The sequence below is a fragment of the Miscanthus floridulus genome, chromosome 13 (assembly GCF_019320115.1).
Source record: "Miscanthus floridulus cultivar M001 chromosome 13, ASM1932011v1, whole genome shotgun sequence".
In the NCBI taxonomy this organism is placed as follows: Eukaryota; Viridiplantae; Streptophyta; class Magnoliopsida; order Poales; family Poaceae; genus Miscanthus; species Miscanthus floridulus.
Window position 1 is genome coordinate 87,464,702 of NC_089592.1, and position 18,681 is coordinate 87,483,382.

At 44.4% G+C, this 18,681-nt stretch overlaps 3 protein-coding genes across 3 annotated transcripts; 1 reads left to right on the plus strand and 2 right to left on the minus strand.

The window, feature by feature from the left end:
• The first annotated feature begins 5,055 nt into the window (after positions 1–5,055).
• Positions 5,056–8,697, plus strand: LOC136500529 (COP9 signalosome complex subunit 6-like). Its single transcript, XM_066495901.1, has 9 exons — positions 5,056–5,570; positions 5,690–5,778; positions 6,541–6,634; positions 7,231–7,292; positions 7,361–7,439; positions 7,583–7,675; positions 7,881–7,981; positions 8,153–8,208; positions 8,315–8,697. The coding sequence occupies exons 1-9, from the start codon at positions 5,222–5,224 to the stop codon at positions 8,397–8,399; spliced, it is 1,008 nt and encodes a 335-aa protein (XP_066351998.1). The 5' UTR covers positions 5,056–5,221; the 3' UTR covers positions 8,400–8,697.
• Positions 8,698–8,890: 193 nt separating this feature from the next.
• LOC136500528 (F-box protein At-B-like) lies at positions 8,891–12,134 on the minus strand. The gene is made up of 4 exons (XM_066495900.1): positions 11,622–12,134; positions 11,322–11,524; positions 10,991–11,096; positions 8,891–10,748 (listed from the first exon to the last, which is right to left on the minus strand). Exons 1-4 carry the CDS (start codon positions 11,880–11,882, stop codon positions 9,423–9,425), a joined length of 1,896 nt encoding a protein of 631 aa, XP_066351997.1. The 5' UTR covers positions 11,883–12,134; the 3' UTR covers positions 8,891–9,422.
• A 2,376-nt stretch (positions 12,135–14,510) lies between these two features.
• Positions 14,511–17,251, minus strand: LOC136501259 (pentatricopeptide repeat-containing protein At1g80150, mitochondrial-like). Its single transcript, XM_066496759.1, has one exon. It carries the CDS (start codon positions 17,028–17,030, stop codon positions 15,642–15,644), a length of 1,389 nt encoding a protein of 462 aa, XP_066352856.1. The 5' UTR covers positions 17,031–17,251; the 3' UTR covers positions 14,511–15,641.
• Between the last annotated feature and the right edge of the window lie 1,430 nt (positions 17,252–18,681).

An 18,681-nucleotide genomic window follows, 5' to 3' on the forward strand; every position in this document is an offset into this window, starting at 1 on the left:
ACTAGCTCATTAACTTGAGAGGCGTAAATCGTATTTTACGAGTCACAGTTGCAGTCGATTAATTATGTCTTTGCATTGCATATCATAATAGGGACGTCGATGGATCGCAGTGTTATCGGAAGTTGCTGGAGGAATGGTACTTTTGGAGATCATGTCGCCATGATGGAAAGTTAACTTCTGATTAAATCTTACCTAGGCAAGCCCCGGTGCATAACCCCTACTTTTCTGCACTTTAAATTATATTTGTGCAATAAGTTTTAAGGAGTTGATTGAAACCCACTTGCATATATATATATATATATATATCCTTATCCTATGAGTCTTACTAGTATGATAGGATCATGTAGATTGCTATGCTACAGGACTTCGGTAGAAGTCGAGTGATTGCCTGTCACTCGCAAGAGATAGGAATTATATTACTGTATTATTATCACTTGAAAAATATAAACGGTGGAAAGGAAAAATGGTTACCGGACAGGGATATGGTTTGGGTATTGGTGGGTGTAAGAGGTTGTGTCCTGCGGCCAACGGGACATAGCCTGGTTACACTGTTTTTTCCCTGTCTATGTCGGTTAAGGACCGACCGTTGCATAAGACTCTAGGCAAGTCAAAGACTTATTATCCCAAGCATATACTTGGGTATGGGCACTTAGAAGACTTGTTACTCTCTTGTCATGGGTTCCGGCTCTTTCCAAACCGATTGTCATGGTGGTTTTTGGGTATTGGAGGTCCTTCCACTGCACTGAGTCTGAGACTTAGGGGTGGGGGCTTGGAGTCCTAGTTTGGATGGGGACCTAGACCCTGTGATAGGAGGGTAGTGGGTTGGTCCTACTTGTGCCTAGGGTACAAGCGGGGCATGTGTTTTCGGGGTACCCAGCTGGGGGCATTGATTCATGAATCGCCGACGTTTCGGTACGGCTTGTCTACGGTCTAGCACCGTAGTAAGAACTGAAAGATGAAAGATAGAAAAAGGAAATCTGATTGCTTACCACCTACTTGAAAGTAGCATAGGTGCTTACATAGAATGGTTAGTTGATGAACTAATGCACTGCTAAGAAAAATCAAATATAAGGACACACTTTTAGTAATGCTCCTGCAGATGCAATAAACCCACCAGCCAGATAGTCTTGCATATCCTTGGAGTCTTTTCTTTCCTCCTATCAGGTAAGTCTTGCTGAGTACAATTGAGTACTTAGGGTTTTATTTCCCCCTATTGCAGGTGACAGGTGGATGCTATAACTGACCCTTGTGTATGGATTCCTCATGGTGGGCTCAGAGAGGATTCCTCTATGTTGCCATCATAGTCTTTATTTATAACTCTTACTAAATATTTTTATAAATGAAAGTTTTATAATCTGTTGTCCTAGTTTATTTATCAATGCTTCATTATGCCATGAATAGCTATTTATTTCTGCTGTAATTCTGGTCACATGTTTATATTCCGCTGTTAATTTAAATTATTCATAACTCTGATAATATGATCATATTCTGCTATTATATCAAATAATATTATACTCTGATGTTGTATTAAAAGTGATGTAAGAAATGGTTAAGAATGATATAAGCTTTATTCTCTCATTTGTGATCTTGATGGAAAAATGTGGATTTTCGGGTTTTTCCTTGGGGTGTGCCCGACGGGACCGTGTAATTTGGTGTTCTCCCTTGAGTGCTTAGTGTCTAATGGAAGACGAGCACTCTTGGGAGGCATTAGATTAGGCGGTTCTGCCATAGCTGCACGGTGACCGTGCACACGGCGCCAACCATCGCGACTTTAAGCTAGTTTTGATTTCAAGTTCCATTTCTAAGCTACTAGAAGCACTAGCTATCAATGTTATTTTTCTACAACAAGTATTTCATTGTCATCTATAAAGTTCATACTCCAAACTTTAGTTAAGTGCCACGTATATGTTCTATAGTATTTTTGTTTAATAAAAATTGGTTTTAAACCCTACTTGATATACATGAGTTGTGTAATAGCTTCTCATTTAATATTTTTATTGATCATTTTAGGTTGCAATACTCCATCTATTCATTCCATCACATGCATTATCACATAGTAATTTGTTTAGGGCGTAACATCGAGGGTGTTACACTCGTCCTCCAGCTTGCGGCCCGCCGATGCCATCTCATCGGTGAGGCCCTTCATCTTCGTGTAGTAGTCGGCGATGGATGACGTCCCCTTGGATGCCGTGGCGAGTGCCATGCGCGTGGCGATGACGTGCACACGAGACTGCGAAGCATGCAATCCTTGAATTACAGCCCAAAGCTCGGCCGCAGTCTACGCCGATGACACCTGGGCGAAGATCTCCTTGGAGAGCGACGAAAGCAGGTAGCTAAGGATCTGCTGGTCCTGTGCCACCCATTTCTCGTAGTCAAGGTTGGGCAGCGGATCGACCTTCTTGTCCGACTTGTCGCCAGTCGAAGCAGCGTCGAGAAACTCCGATGGCGACTTCGTCGTGGGCTTAATGAACCCAACGAGTTGAGCTCTCTTCAGGGCAGAGAGAACTTAGGCATGCCACATCCCATAGTTCCCGCGGGTGAGCTTCTCCGTCACGACGGGGAGAAGACCGAAGGAGAGCGATGCAGCAGCGGCAGAGGATTGAGCCATGGATCAAATCCGTGAGGAAAGAGGCTCTAGATACCATGTAAAAGTATGTGGAACGAGATAACCCTTCCTGGGCTCTCGGCTTCATGTTAAATAGAGTAGGGAATAGCTCCCTACGTGGCTTGTACAACAAGATGATGTTTACAACAAACTCTTGAAGAGATCTCTATCCTATATGCATGTACACCGACGCCTCCTCAACAACCTGAAGTCGGCGCCTATACAATGAACCTAGACGGCTCTATCAGATGAACCTATCATCTAACAATCCTTACTTTATTTTTGGTCCTAGAGAAAAAAAACTTAATCCAATGATGTCTCAACTCAAGTTTGTATTTTATGTAGACCTCCAAGTCTCCCCCCATCCACATCTCTTATAGGTGCGTAAGGAAGCCCTTACTGTTTCTTGGAATTTTTTTTCACATCAACTTAGTGTTGTAGGTCTTTTTTCGTCCCAACTCTCTTTCGCGTTGCTGCCTTATTCCCCTATCGGCGTGACTTTGCGGCGAAGCCCTCAGCCCGCCGCGAGTCTCCTCCTAGGCGCTTGTCTCGTCCCTAGTGAGGCCCCATTTAACATGTCTCTTCTTATCCTGGACAGTCACTCAACCCCACCGCCCCATCTTCAATGCTCGTGCTTGGGCCCATCGCGCTCCCGCAGCTCAGTCGACTGCAATGATGGTGGACATGGCCGAATGACGAGCGGAGTGGGCCTCATGTGACAGTGCCATGGGCTATTGAAATGATGATTTTAAGGTTCGAGGGCTTCTGTTATAGTAGATAAAAAAAATAAACCCTTGAAAGCAAGAGGATAGAGGAAAGGGGTCAATGATGATTTTAAGGTTCGAGGGCTTCTGTTATAGTAGATAAAAAAATAAACCCTTGAAAGCAAGAGGATAGAGGAAAGGGGTCATTTTTTCAAGCTTCTTGCATATATGACGTTACAATTATGTCATCCTTCGTCTTCCAAATTTGTCATGCATATCATTCCTTTTTTCACGTATATAGTAAGTCACACAAAAGTCACTTAAGTGATTTTTTTTGTATTTTAATTATCACGTTACAACAAAATAAAGTTACAATAAATTAATTTTAAGGATCACTTTTTTTCTTTTTCATGGTGTAGAAAGAAGTAAGTGTCTATATCTGGTTCATCTCCCACCTCCGGCCTCCTCTTCTTCACTCTTCACCCCTCTCCTGCGATTCCTCTCTATTCATTCCGCGGATCCCCCGTGCATGCGGAGAGAGCTTGAGACTCCCAACCTTCCATACCTCAAATACTTGCTCGTCCACATTCCATAGCTCAACAAATACTGATCGGTCAGCAAGAACGGCTGTGTTCGCTGCAGCTACCCTACAACAGTCGTGACTGTTTGCATGGCGATAGCACAGGAAATTGTGAAAAGACTGCTGGGGAAATCACATAATCCTAGCTTGATTCTCGTTAGCATAGAGACTCAGCCACTACTGGATTATACTAGCATGAGGATTTTAGGTAATCGCGAGTGTCACCGAACCATACCGCACGATTCCAAACAGGACTAAAAGAAGAGAACCAATAATGCAACACTTACCTTTATCTTGATTCAGCACCAGGGCGAAACCAGAAAGTTGATTTTTTGAATGTTACAGGGGCTAAGAGTGTTAAATTTTCAAAATTTATTTGAATTTCAAAAAACCAGTGAAAATTTCACATTCATATGCCCCGGGTTCAACACGTACATCTTCTCTAAGATTTAACACTTGTTGACTCACTATGATTTTTTAGTAATTGTTATGTCTCAGTTGGTTTCAGCTCACTACTCTATACGTTCTAACTTATGATCAGTTGACTGACACTTTTTAGTTGGCTACTGTTTTTTTTTTTTAGAAATTGTCTTTCACCGATCGGAAAAATCATTTGTATTTTTTTGGTTTTCTTTGTTGTTCGTACTGATTGGTTCCATGTGCACGCGACCTGTTTTGATTGGTTGAAAGAAATGACTGAAACATAAACAGAAATCAGTCGAATCACTTTTGGTTCCATGTGCAACTGTCCTATTCTGACTGGTTGGGAAAAAATCGGCCGTAACACAAACAAAAATCAGTCGATTGATGCGTAGTCACTGAGAATCGGTGAAATTTCCACATTCATAGGTTGGGATGAAAACGGTGACCGTATTCGAAATCGAATTCGTTTAGAGGGGTTGAGATCTGTCCATATTCAAGTTCGGATATTTAACATCCGATACCGTATCCGAATCCGAATATTCAAATCGTATATTTATGATGTCGATATTCAATCGTATCCTATCCGACATAGTTGACACTATCCGTATTCGAATCCAAATCCGGACAGAAATATGAAAACAAATGTAATATCGGTGATATCCGTCCGTATCCGATCCGTTTTCATCTCTATTCACAGGGTTCATCTGGACCATTGCACTTCTCTTCCACCAGGAAGGCCTAATCGCCTATCCGAGCCCAGCACGAGACGCAAGCAAAGCCCACATAGCATCTCTCTCTTTCTCGCACGCACGCCCCAGAGCGCAAAACCTTCCCGTCCCCGTCGCAATCGCAACCCCCGCCGGCGCTACCTTGGTCACGCCACACGCCACCTCTCCCCCGGCTCCGACGATGTCGGCGCCCTCCGAGGCCGCACCGGCAGTATCCGCGCCCGCGCCCGCGACCACCGCCGCCGCCTCCAGCGGCGGGTTCACCTTCAAGCTCCACCCGCTCGTCATCGTGAACGTCTCCGACCACCACACCCGCGTCAAGGCGCAGGCCGCCTGCTCTGGGGACAGCTCCTCCTCCTCGTCCGCGGCGGGGGCGGGGGCGGCGGCCGGGCAGCCGCCGAGGGTGTTCGGGTGCGTGATCGGGGTGCAGCGCGGGCGGACCGTGGAGATCTTCAACAGCTTCGAGCTCGTGCTCGACCCCGTCTCAGGCACCCTCGACCGCGCCTTCCTCGAGAAGAAGCAGGAGCTCTGTAAGCTCCTACTCGAATCTGGGGATTTTTTTAGGGTTTCACGACGCCTGGAATCGTAGGGAATGATAGGGTTTCGTGGATGGTTTGATGAGTTCTTTGTTACGGCTGTGGCTGTGCAGATAAGAAGGTGTTCCCCGACTTCTACGTGCTCGGCTGGTACTCCACTGGAAGCGATGTGCACGACACCGACATGCAAATCCACAAAGCCGTGAGTTTTTACAACCTTTTCTTCAAGTCCTTGAATCTGTTATCTGTGTGACAATGTCACATTGTGCTTGGGCATTGGTGTTTGCCCATGCTATGGAGAAAATGTGTCGGTTTCAGATTGTAATAATTCACTGTTCATTCACTTGATGATGCTAACCCTGACCTACGGTGGCACTTATGGATTCTTATTTCTACATGTTATTAGTCCTATTTAACATGCCTATTGGTTTAGTAAGTAAAACAAGCAAAAGAGACTGCTTCAATGTTTCTGGAATTTGGGAATTCTCACTGTACAAATGTAACTGGTGCTGAATCAGATGGCTAGTAATTATAGCTGCCAATAACCTCATAATGTAACACATTATGCTTCTAATAAGGTTTCTTTTGAAGTTTCATGCTTAAAAATACATAGTATACGGCAGCAAGATTAACAGCTGAAAATGTCATTGCAGTTGCATCTTTCAGAGCCTAACTTCAAGGCAGAATTAAGTAACAAGCAGTAGCTTTGGATGTTTGATAATTTTCACAATATTAAGTTTCCCTCTTCTATGCAAAAATTGCTTACCTTCTGTACAGAAAAACCATATGTTACTTACCTCTATAGAGTTTCACCTGAGTTCGTGTGACTGAATGGAACGATGGCTATATGATTTTGGCTTGAGAGGAGAGTTGAGGAATTGCCTGCCAGCATAGACATTTGTTTGATCTGTGATGTATATATTCATCTGACTCTGCATAACCTTCTTTTATTTGTATTATCCAGTTGATGGATGTTAACGAAAGCCCTGTTTATCTTCTATTAAATCCTACAATCAACCTCTCCCAGAAGGATCTCCCTGTGACTATCTATGAGAGTGGTAAGTCAATATGGATTTAAGTTTGGAATCATTAATGTATTGCAACTTGTTTCTCCTGTGTTTGGTTCTAACCTGAACCTGTTTATGCAACTTCAATGATTTATATGTGCTTTTGACTATTAGCGCTTGATTTTGTGTGTACATAGGTTCTGGTTATGCACGCATGTTGCTCTGAATCTTGATCAGTCTTAGATTGCCAAGTCGCATTGCCATACTAGTTATCATATTGCTCTTTAAATTCAGGGTTCAGATCAAGAAAGGATATTTATGAATTTATGAAGTTTGGTGCTGCTGTATTAATAAGTTTAAACTTTTTTCTTTCGTGTCGACACATTGCCTTTTTTATGTAAAAAATGTAAATGCTCAATTTTTTAATTTTGTATCAGGCAACCCCTAAAGTTTATTTCCAGGTGCCAATATTAACTACATAAGCCATTAGGTTCTACCATGTGTACAAGTATAACGTGAATAGCCCCTGAACTGTTCCACTTGTATACTTAACCAGAGAGTTTTATCAATGTTTTCTTGTCACGCTCTCACTTTGTTTTTCTATCAAATTGTCTGCTAATTGCTTCTTTATTTTCTGTAATTTGAAGAGTTGCATGTCATCGATGGGAGTCCTCAGCTCATCTTTGTCAGATCAAATTATACAATTGAGGTAAGTGTTACCCCTTGTGCGTCTAGCTATATATGATTTTTTTTTAACATTAGTACGCTTGATCAAAGACTGTAGAGGCTGAGAGGATATCTGTGGACCATGTTGCCCATCTCAAACCTTCTGATGGTGGCTCAGCAGCAACTCAGTGTAAGGATTATACTTTGAAGACCTCTCATCAGACAAAGCCCTGGGGGGTGGCTTCCCTGTGGCTTTGCTTTCTCAACATTATTAGTCATACTATCTGAGGTATTTTTCTGGACAGAATTGTACTAATCGATGCTTTTGTGCAGTGGCTGCTCATCTTACAGGAATACACAGTGCCATCAAGATGCTCAATAGCAGGGTCCGTGTTATCCATCAGTATCTTGTTGCCATGCAAAAAGGTCCGTACATATATGAAGTGCTACATTGCTTTATCTCTCGCTACTGAGATAATGCTCTATCGTGCTTGTTCTCCAAAACATGCTTCCATTCTTATTTAAACATAAAAACCTTTAGAACTTTAATTTCCCATGTACTTGTTAATCACCCTGTTGGACTTTTTTTGACTTGAGAAATTTAACTGCAAAGCCTTTTCTTCAACTGCAGGTGACATTCCAGTGGATAACTCGCTGCTTAGGCAAGTCTCAAGCCTCGTAAGAAGGCTACCAGCTATGGAGTCACAGAAATTCCAAGACGACTTCTTAATGGTATGCTAGTTTCATTTCTCATCTTAGGCAAAGTGCTTTCTCTTTTGATTTGAAGAATACATTATTTGAATTGCCAGCTATGTTGCCAGTAAAGATCGCTTTTCTGTAATTTTCTCAACGTTGCATAGTTAATGTATGTGTAATAATGATGATGACATTCATTGTTTCCAGGAATACAACGACACTCTCCTCATGACTTACCTGGCAATGTTCACCAACTGTTCAAGGTTTGCACTCACCTCTTTCACAGATGAAGTTCCTTATTCTTCTATACCTTATATCGTTCTTTGTTGGAAATTTCACTTGTGTTGATTTCAACTTTATAATTTGCAGCACAATGAACGAGTTGGTCGAGAAGATCAACACAAGCTACGAGAGACCGACTACCAGGAGAGGAGGCCGAGGTGCTTTCATGTAGCTTACCTGCCGTGATCCTGCTGCTGCTTTCATCTGTGGAGATTTTTTGGAAAAAAATAGCTTATGTTCCCGAGGCATTTTTTTTTGCATGTATTATGTGCAATCGGCTATACGGCAGCTCTCGAGTCACTTCAAAGTTTCTAGGCAAAAAATGATGATTTGCTCGAACTGTATCAAATCCCACTTGTGCTGAAGTTGGTCTGTAAAGTTTCTCCCCCTAGTTATTCTATTTGACTGGCAAATGGATATTGATGCTGGTTTGCGTCACGCTCACGGTCAAAAAAAACTTGAAATCATTTGTTACGCTGCTTGATGTAACGTTATGATACATGGGCACGGCAGAACGCAGCTGACCCGATCCTATTGGCAGGACTATACGTTCTTTGAAGATTAGAAGATACATCTGAATATTCAGAACAAGACAAGAAATTAGCTGTGATGTAATCAGCCACTCTTCCTACTGAGGGCTTACTTCATAAATCATCATCAAAATAAGAAAAGAAAAGGTACCATATAATCCTGAAGAAATTGTCCAAAAGAAAAGGCGCCATAGAATAGTTCTTTGACACAAGGAACCATAGAGCACAAATGGTACATGTTTAATCAAAGGTAAAATAGGGCATTACAGTATCAACTCAAATGGCAATAACAACACATACTGAAGAAAACGAATGTTGGGTTGGCACTTCTACTGCAACCCATGTCGCAGCCTCACAGGCGCTGCCACAGATGGGTTAATCCTGCACATCTACTGAAGAAAACGAATGTCTGTTGCCACAGATGGGTTAATCCTGCACATCAACTGAAGAAAACGAATGGCTGGATGACACTTGTTCCTGCCCATGTTTTAAAGGCGGCTAGGCGTCCAGGCGAGTGCTTGGTACGCCTGGACGCCTAGGCGACGCCTAGGCGACAAGGCGCCACTGTTTCCCAAGGCGAGCTGGGTACGCCTGGACGCCTACGCCTAGGCGACGCCTTTAAAACACTGGTTCCTGCAGCCGATGTCGCAGAAATTGCAGCACATCTACTGAAGAAAACGAATGTCTGGATGGCACTTGTTCCTGCAGCCCATGTCGCAGGCGTTGCAGCAGATGGTTAATCCAGGCTTTCGCTCCAGAACCTCCGCAACTGTCGGGCTGCAGCCACGACGTTGTGCCACATTCTTACCGACGCCAAGCCACCGCAGCCCTCGGAACAGTGGTGGCTCAAAGTGTCTCAGGAAGTTTCGAGACAGCTTACTGCAGTAGGCAAGATCAAGCATTCTCAGGGAACATTTACTGGAGTCGCATCCCATAGAACCTAGCACTTCGAGAGACGAATCAGTTATGAGGAGGCAGTTCCGCAGACACAGGCTGCTTATCTGCTCACAGTTCCTGGCAATCACTGTCACAGCCCGACATGATATTCTTGGTACATTCCCGATGTCAAGCGAAATTAATGTTTTGTTGATGGTGCCAGTCCCGCACAACAGTGAAGCTATTCCATTACTGCCGATCCTTCTGCACCCTCTCAAGCACAAAGAAGATATCAGGCACCTCCCATTACCGAGTGCTGATAAACCCGCATCAGTAATGTCAGCTCCAGCAAGATCCAGTAGAGTTAGGTTGGGGAGCTTTGAGATGGAAACCAAGCCAGAGTCTGCAATGCTCTTGCAACCCGAGAGATCGAGAACCTTCAAGTTAGTGCAGGGTGCTAGAGATTTGGCGGTATCACTAGTTAGGAGAGCACAGTTAAGCAACCTCACTTCTGAAATGTTTGGAGCTGCCTTATCAAGATCTAGGCATGCCAAGTCTGACAAGCACGAGCCGTTGCTGACCTCAAACTTCTTCAGGTCCTTCCCAGAGTGGAGAAGGGCTGCATACCCTGCATCACTTACTTTAGAGAACCCACCAAATCTAATGGTTCTGAGTTGCTTGCATCCGTCAGCGAGCATCAGTATCCCAAAGTCGTTTACCCGTCTGAAGTCGCAGCAACGACGTGTCAGAGACAAATGTCTCAAGTTGTGGCATAAGCCAAGTGCTTGAAGCCCAACATTGGTCAAATCTTCAGGCAAATTTGGTTGGGTAACAGGTTCATCTTCCAGGCACAGCTCAACCAACTTGTGGACATTACTGGTGATCAACATAACGAGTTCATCCGTTATTGTGTCGAGAACTAAAGAGAGTGATTCCAAACTGTCAGTGATGTGTTTGCTCAGAGAGGTGGTTTTCAGGAAGACTGTCTTTGCCCTAGAATGAGATACAGGCTGTAGCAACAGGTCCTTGATGTTACTAGGAATGAGAGGCAATCCAGTTCCAGTCTCGTATTCAGCTGTGCGTGGATCTAGCAGAGGGAACTTCACCCAAAGAGTCTGTATTGAATATTGAAAAAAAGACTGCTCAGAGCAAGCAACCAAATTAACTGAACTTTTTCTAAAAGCTCCATAACATTATTCAAAGGCTACGGTTAATCTTATGTAATTCTGTGCATGCTTGGAAATCGAAAGACAATGAAAGCAAACAAATCTTCGAATATGCAATATTGCTACAAAGTGGCATGTTTTTAGCGAGGAAGAATATCATATTCGTAAATTGTACCAGAAAAATCTCTCACCTCCAAGTAAACACATCCCGTGTAGATAGGCGCTAGGCAAGTACCGAACCCAGAATAACGAGAATATAGAATGTCTGGAGCAACCGCCATCTCCAGCTTCAACGATCTGAATTTTTCAAATTCGGGTTAAAGGATGATTGGACTTCTCAATCACTATGACTTGAAAGCAATGTCCCAAATTCCAGATCATTAATTGCATAATCCAATTTCATTTTGGCAAATGACGAGAATAAACAGGAATGTGCATAGTTCCAGACGCAATCTTCTGAAGCAATTTTACATTCGCGTGCATATACGAAGGCATGAACAATACAGTGCTGAAGAACCGCACCTTAAATTGCGGCATCCCGCGCCAACAGCCACAAAGAAGCTCATGGAGAAGGAGCACCTGAGCAGCGAGAGCTCGCGCAGGCTACCCCTGGCGATGACGGAGGCGGCGGAGTCGTCGAGGAGGCTGCAATTGACGGTGAGGCTGCGGACCGCGCCGTTCCCCGCGAGAATCCTGCCTAGGATGGCGTTCGACGGGGCAAAGGCCTGCAGCGGGCGAGCGACCGAACCGAAGCCCCAGGGGGTTAGTGGAGGAAGGGAAGGAAGAAGGGGGAAACGGAGGGGAGGGGAGGGTGAAGCTCACGGAGAGGTCGATGGCGGTGAGGGCGGAGAGGGCGGCGTTGGCGGCGGCGTGGAGCGAGCGGCAGGACGCGGCGGCGGAGAAGGCGCCGTCGAGGTCGAGACGGCCCAGCACCTCCACCAGGAGCGCCTCGGGGAGCCTCTCGACCAGGCCGCCACCGCCGCCGCCGCTGCTCTCTGCGGTGCCGGAGGGCTCGCCGTTGCAGCGGTCTCCGTCGCCGTCGCCGGCGGTCCGGGGCTTCTTCTCCGCTACTGTGTCCTCCATCCCCTTCGCTTCTGAGCCGGGCTGGCCCCGCCGCCTGCAGCAGAGAGCGTGGACTCTGGATTGAGAAGTGCACAGATTTGCAGGGAGGAGGAACGGGAGGATATGCCGCTGACACCCAGGGACCACACGAGCACGGTGTTTGGATGACTGGTCTAGGAGAAAACTGCGTCTATGACATGTGGGCCCCTTTTACAGTTACCGACGGTGGTTTATCAAGGATTTCGGTAGCGTATAAGGAATTGTTCCTTATCATATTTGACAATAGTAACGTCCAATCCGCGCGCCTTTTAGAATTTAAATTCTTTCAATTCTAGCCGGGGTAAGTTTTTGAGCCATCATGTGGTAGATATATAAGATAGGTCTGGTACTTGGTAGAGAAAGGATGCGCGTTAGGTACCCCAAAAAAAATACTGACAAATAAAAGTGCTTCTGAAGTTAGCAGAACACAGGTTGGAATACCATGCGAAATGCTCCATTACTTCATCAGTACTCAACAGTTGCTATGTTTTGAAGCGTTCTTATGTTTATTTCTTTTTAACACAAAAAAATCTGTTCAATAGATATTTTTTTTAAAATAGTCCATATGATACAGGTATTTCTTCAGCTCTTAAAGTCTCTGTGATCATTTTTTGCTACACGGGAAGGTATCATGTAGAATTGTACCTTATAGTAGCATCTGTTAAGCAGATGAACAATTGCTATTTGAGGAGTCCAAAAAGATTATCAAGACAGTATTCAAGAACCCCCTCAATCTTGTTTATTTAAACTTGGCAGCAGAAAACAAAAGAATATCCACAACAGCTTTACACTACATATGGTGGAACTTACATCAGAACTTCCCTATCAAGCTGTCAACGCATCTTCCAGTAACCCCATGAAACATGCCCTTGAAGACCTCCATTTCATCATCTTCCCTATCAATATGAAGTTTTCTCCCGGTAACTAACTACCTCCTCAAATTCATATTCTTTTCAAATCTCTGTGAGGTCATTAACGGTTAGTTAATAGTAACTACACTTGGGCCCCGTTCGCGTGCCCTTAAACCCGGCTTGATCCGCTTCTTTTTTTATCTGGAATAGTGTTTTTCTCTCACAAATTCCTCCAGCATTCCTCCAGACCATCCAAATTCCTCCAGAATTCCTCCAGCCGAACACCCCCTTGGAAAAGAAAAGGTGTTCTCCTGTTCTCCATGCTGTCCTTGCACAATCTGAATGCAAAAACACTGTTCCGGATGAAATATTGTGAGAGAGAAACACTGTTCTGGATGAAAAAAGAAGCCGAACAAGCCGGTTTTAAGGGCACGCGAATGGGGCCTAAAGTCCTTCACATTGTTCTCCAGCTTGCGTCGCCAAAAACCACCTTGGTCATCTCATGCTCACCCATAACCATAATGAAGAAACCCAAAACGTGTACTGTCAGTCAAAGTTCTGTTGCAGATGGAGATGAACAAGGAAGAGTATCAAAGTTTTATGAGCAGTGAGTGTAAATGTGACCAAATATGCTGAGAAGTGATGTTATGAAATACCTCAATTTCCACAAAGTATCAATTACACCAGTTTTCTTTTCTCATGCCTCAGGACATACATTAGTTCTGAATTCTGCTGCTAACATAAAAGTATTTGAAAACTAATGTAACTATCATAAAAGCTCACAAAAAAAAAATCAAATGACCGTCTCATGCGCATTCTTACTGGTATCAAAAGAATCATCAATCCTAAATTAAACTTTTATATCGCTGAGTTTGCAGAACTAAAAGGGAAAAGAGATAATAAGACGGAAAAGGCTGCATGAAATGCTTCTATTTAACTTGACTGAAAACAAAATTATAAAGGAAAGACAGTTACATGTGGCGGATTTACAGCTGAATTTCTTTCCAGACGTCAACTTATATTCCGGTCTTCTTAAGGTACATGGTGTCTTTGAAGACCATCATTTTCATCATCTGAATACATAGGTTTTCTCCCAGTAACCAACTCCGTTATCTCTCCCAGTTAATAGTATCGACACTGGGAAACCAGTTCTTCTCCAAGCTATCCTTGCACAACCTGAATGCCAAATAACAGTCCCTTCCCAATTCCCATCGTTTCCAGGATCCATGTATCTCATAATTGGTTTCAAGATCAGTGAAAAACATCTAGGATTTTAAGACTAGCACTATTGTAATGCTTTAAAAGTAGGATTTCATATAGATAGTCTAGGTTTATTCACTGATATTTCACATTTTTCACGGAATACAGGATTCTCTCTGAGATTACTCATGTGAAACCTTCTAACAATATTTTAAAAATAATGTAGCAGACACTACAACTTAAAGCTACATGGTTATCAACAGGTGGAAGGGGGTAAAAGAGCTGTCCACATATTAGCAAAAGTATGATAAAATGTACAGTGTAGATTTAAAATTATTGATGACTGAATGATAAGTGCTATGTCGTATTTTAACCAACAAAAATAATCAGAAGAATAATCTTGATGTATAATTGTAAAGGTCATGTGCATCATTTCAATCATGTTAAGAATCACAACGTTTCAACCAGATGAGATCACATGATTGCAAAATTTTCACAGATCTAAGAGATAATAAATTATCCTAGTCACATTAGTTTGTTTTACTTTTAGACATGCACATTACTAACTAATCATCCGAACTGATGCATCATAGAGGTGTATGCATCAAGTAGCATGCAATGTTAGTTACTTTTTAGTCAATCAGTGATGACTGATGAATAGCAAGTAGTAACTCTGGTAACTGAAAACTGTTATTGATCAGTCACAAATTTGAACATTGTTGTCAAGGAAGTTAGTATTTTTAACAAGAAACATGCAGCACAGATTTGAAAAACTGTGTAACTATCATATGGCTCCTACAAAAAATGGAAATAAATCCAGTTGATTTTGTTTTGGTTTGTTTCCTATGCCTTTTCATCAATGTCAAAAGAATCATCAATCTTAGGGTAGGGAAACTTTGAGGCACAATTAAAATATTTCTTGTTCTTAACAAGTAGACAATACTATCTTGGTAATGGAAAAATAAAAAAATGATAACAAGATCAAATTTTCCCAAACATAGGTTTGTATACTGCACAGAATACTTCATTACTTCATCAACACTGATACCAAAGATGAAGATGGCGTACCTGCCCTTATAAGGGGCTCCGAGCAACGACTTTATATGGAATCAAGTTTGTTTCTTCTTGATTACAACTGGAACGCCTCTCACGTTAAGTAGGTGCAGCTAAATATCAAACTCTTATTTTTCTCCAACTAAAAGTATAAAACAAAGTCTGGACCCTAACTGAATTGAACAAACCATGACTGAACTGATAATACTCCTGAACAAACTCTATCCTAAACACTTGTGGAGACCACTGATTCCTTCTTCCTGCCATGCTCATATGTTTTCCCGATGAATGCTCCAACAACACATTCTTATATAGTTATGTTGAATTATTACGATCCCAACCTTTTTATAAAACTCCTGAACATTAGCTAACGAAAAGTACAAAACAGAACCTTCAGCTCTTAAAGTCCTTGTCATCCGTGATACTTGAATTTTTATCTTTCTATAACTTATACTAACTTTTAAGGACCTGAAAAATTGTTGTCTGAGGAGCTTGACAGGATGGTTCAATATTTGAAACCCTTTGATCAACCTCATTTCAACTTGCCTATGAAAACAAAGTGATGAAAGAATGTCAACAACAGCCTTACAGTTACAAGTGGTGGATTTACAGCAAAACTTCCTATCCAGACATCAACTTATCTTCCAGTCTTCCTATGAGATAATATGTCTTTGAAGACCTTCATTTCACCATCTGAATACGAAGGTTTTCTCCCAGTAACCAACTTCATTATCTCTCTCGCATTCCTATCCTTTGAGATAGCCATGAGGCCTTTCAACAGTTGGTTAATAGTATCGACACTCGGAAACCAATTTTTCTCCACGCTATCTTTGCACAACCTGAATGCGAAATCAAAGTCCCTTCTCTCACAGAGGTAATGGACCATTGTCTGGTAAACCTTACTGTTTGGCTTGCATCCCCTCCCATGCATCGCGCCAAAGACTGTCTTGGCCATCTCATGCTCACCCATTATGAAGAAACCCTTGATAATTAGATTGTATGTGATCTCATCTGGTTTGATCCCCGCTGCATACATTTTCCGCACCAACTCATTTGCCTGCCACCCCCTTCCCCTGTTAATCAGGAACTGGATCCTCACATTGTAGGTAGCAAGTGTCGGGTCACAACCCCTCAGCCTCATGAGGTTCCACAAACCATCTCCAACCTCGCGCCAGCCACACTTATAGAACGCAGCCATGAGCGTCGTGTACGTGACGACATCCGGTCGCACACCAGCCCCATCCATCTCCTGCATAACCCGGTAGGCCGCACGCAAGTCCCCCATGTCACAGTACATCTTGATCACCGTATTACACGAGATGTTGTCCAGCTCAACGCCGTACTTCTCCGGCCCCTCCTCAAACAGACACAGAGCCTCATCAAACATCCGTGCTCGCAGCAGCACCTTCATGGTGGCATTGAGCGACTTGGCGGTGCGCGGGCACCCGTACATACCCATCTCCTGGAAAGTCCGCAGCGCGTGACCCGGCATCCCGGCCTTCCCGTACAGGCCGATGATCCTGACCACGAACCCCTCCCGCCTCCCTTGGGGCAGCGCCTTGTGCTGCTCGAGGATCTCCTCGACGAGGTCATTCCGCCGAGCACCCGCCAGGCGCCCCACCGCGTCCTCGAACACGAAGCGGTTCTCCACCAGGAGGCGGTTTTGCGCATTGGCCCTGAACAGCTGGTACAGCCGCTCCGGGTCCCGCTCATGCTTGATCCTGACCAGCACCGGCTGCTGCTGCTCCTCCTCCGCCGCCGCCTTCTCCTCGGCTGCGGCGGCTGCGGGGGAGGGGGAGGGATGGCCGACGCCGGGGCGGCGGCGGCGGCGGTCACCCTTGGAGGCGGAGACTGCGGCGCGGCAGGCAGCGATGGTGGGGAAGTCGGCGGGGTGAGTGGAGTGCGCGTGCGCGGAGGAGAAGGGGTGGCGGCCCGAGGGCGGGCGCGAGAGCCCCGCGGCGATGACGGTGAGCGCGACGGCGTCGAAGGCTGCGCAGAGCTTGCGGAGGGCGCCCAGGGAGAGCATCTGGCCTCGCTCGATCCCGGGGCGAGAGCCTAGGGTGCGGGGGCGGCTGCGGCGGCCATGGGCGTGGTGGGCGGCGAAGCGAGGAGGGGACAAGAGAGGGGGAGAGGAGTGCGCGGCGGCGGCGGCGACGGCGGCGTGGAGGCGCAACGCACCGCTCCGTCCAGCGGACTCGCGAGCGGTGGGCGAGAGCCCACGGTTTTCCCAACCAAAAGCCTGGAACTGTGCTCGTTGGGCTTTGAGGGCATGGCGTAGTTAGGCCTTTTATGGGCCTTGAGCCCAGCAATACATATGGGCTCGGCCTGAGAGTTTACGTGGACAGGCTCGTGCACATTGTCTAGGCCACAATCTTTCTGGGCGGGTCTTCCACTCTACAGTTTCTCACTCTCTTCACTTCATTCACCGGTAAAAACTAGAGATTCTAGATTTAAAAAAAAAACTAGAGATTCTGTTCCATAAAAAAGAGATTATACAAATTAATAATAAAATAAATTATATGGTAATTTAGTCGATCTGAATATCTTTCTTTTTTTTAGAAGATGCTTAGGCTAGTTCAATAGGAGTTTCATTCATAGTGACACTAAGAATGGCTAGTACGGTGCCCGTGCTAAGGCCACTTTTTTTTTTCCAGGATGCATATGAAAACAACCAAACAACGATATTTTTCCATAGTTTAAATCTCACACAATTGTATATGACTATGTATATAATCCGAAAAACACTCAACATAACAAGGCACTTGCTTGCATGAAGCCCTGCCTCCTTGCCGGCTTGACAGTGAGGCAATGCTCCTCGACGGCGATCTAGGGCATCTTTGGAATGTAACAATGTAACAGATTTCACAGGAAATCCCATGGGGTCACTCTGAACCCATGCTTCAAATGGTCTAATGTCCAAAGAGCAGAAAGAAAAAACTTGGTTGGACTAACACTCTAAGAGAGCTCAATATTTGCATGAGGTAGCCTAGCAAAGCAACATTATCACACAACTGCAGAAAAATGTTGAATGAAGTTGTCGTGTGCCAGTTAACACAAATAAATGTTTTCGGCATACCTTGTCTATTTTTGAAGAAGAAGACTGAAGTTCCCATGTAGCATGTTCGTAATCTAGATCCTTCCATTTTCAGTAGCCATTTGACACTATGGTATATAAATTTAGCACCTAGTGAATTAAAAAAGAACTTCGGCTTTTTTTTTGGAGGCGTAAGTAATCTTCTCTTCAACAGACGTTGTGGTTCAGTCCATTCCTGTGTCCACCTTATATTGTATAAGAAATCAAATTCAGAAAGGAATCCATCAGCAACCATAGTCTTACAGAGCCTAACATCCTCTGAAAAAAGATAAGCAATGAGATTCCTCACATGAGCAAAAAGATAAGCATAGTTGTGAGCGGTAGCGCGAGGCCCGAAGCCGATGGAAAGCGGCCTCGGCGGTGGAGAGGTCAGCGGAGGTGGTGGGTGCCGTGAGCAAGGGGGGCGCAGCCTGGTCATTGACGGACACCATCGGATCCCAATCGCCGCCGCCGCCGCCACAGCCCCAGGCAAACCAGCCTTCGATCCCTTGCAAGATCAACGGGTGGGGTTCGCGTCCTGAGATTGTGCGTTTCCGAGACAGGGGAGACGACAACCGTAAACATTGGAGACCGAAGTTGATCT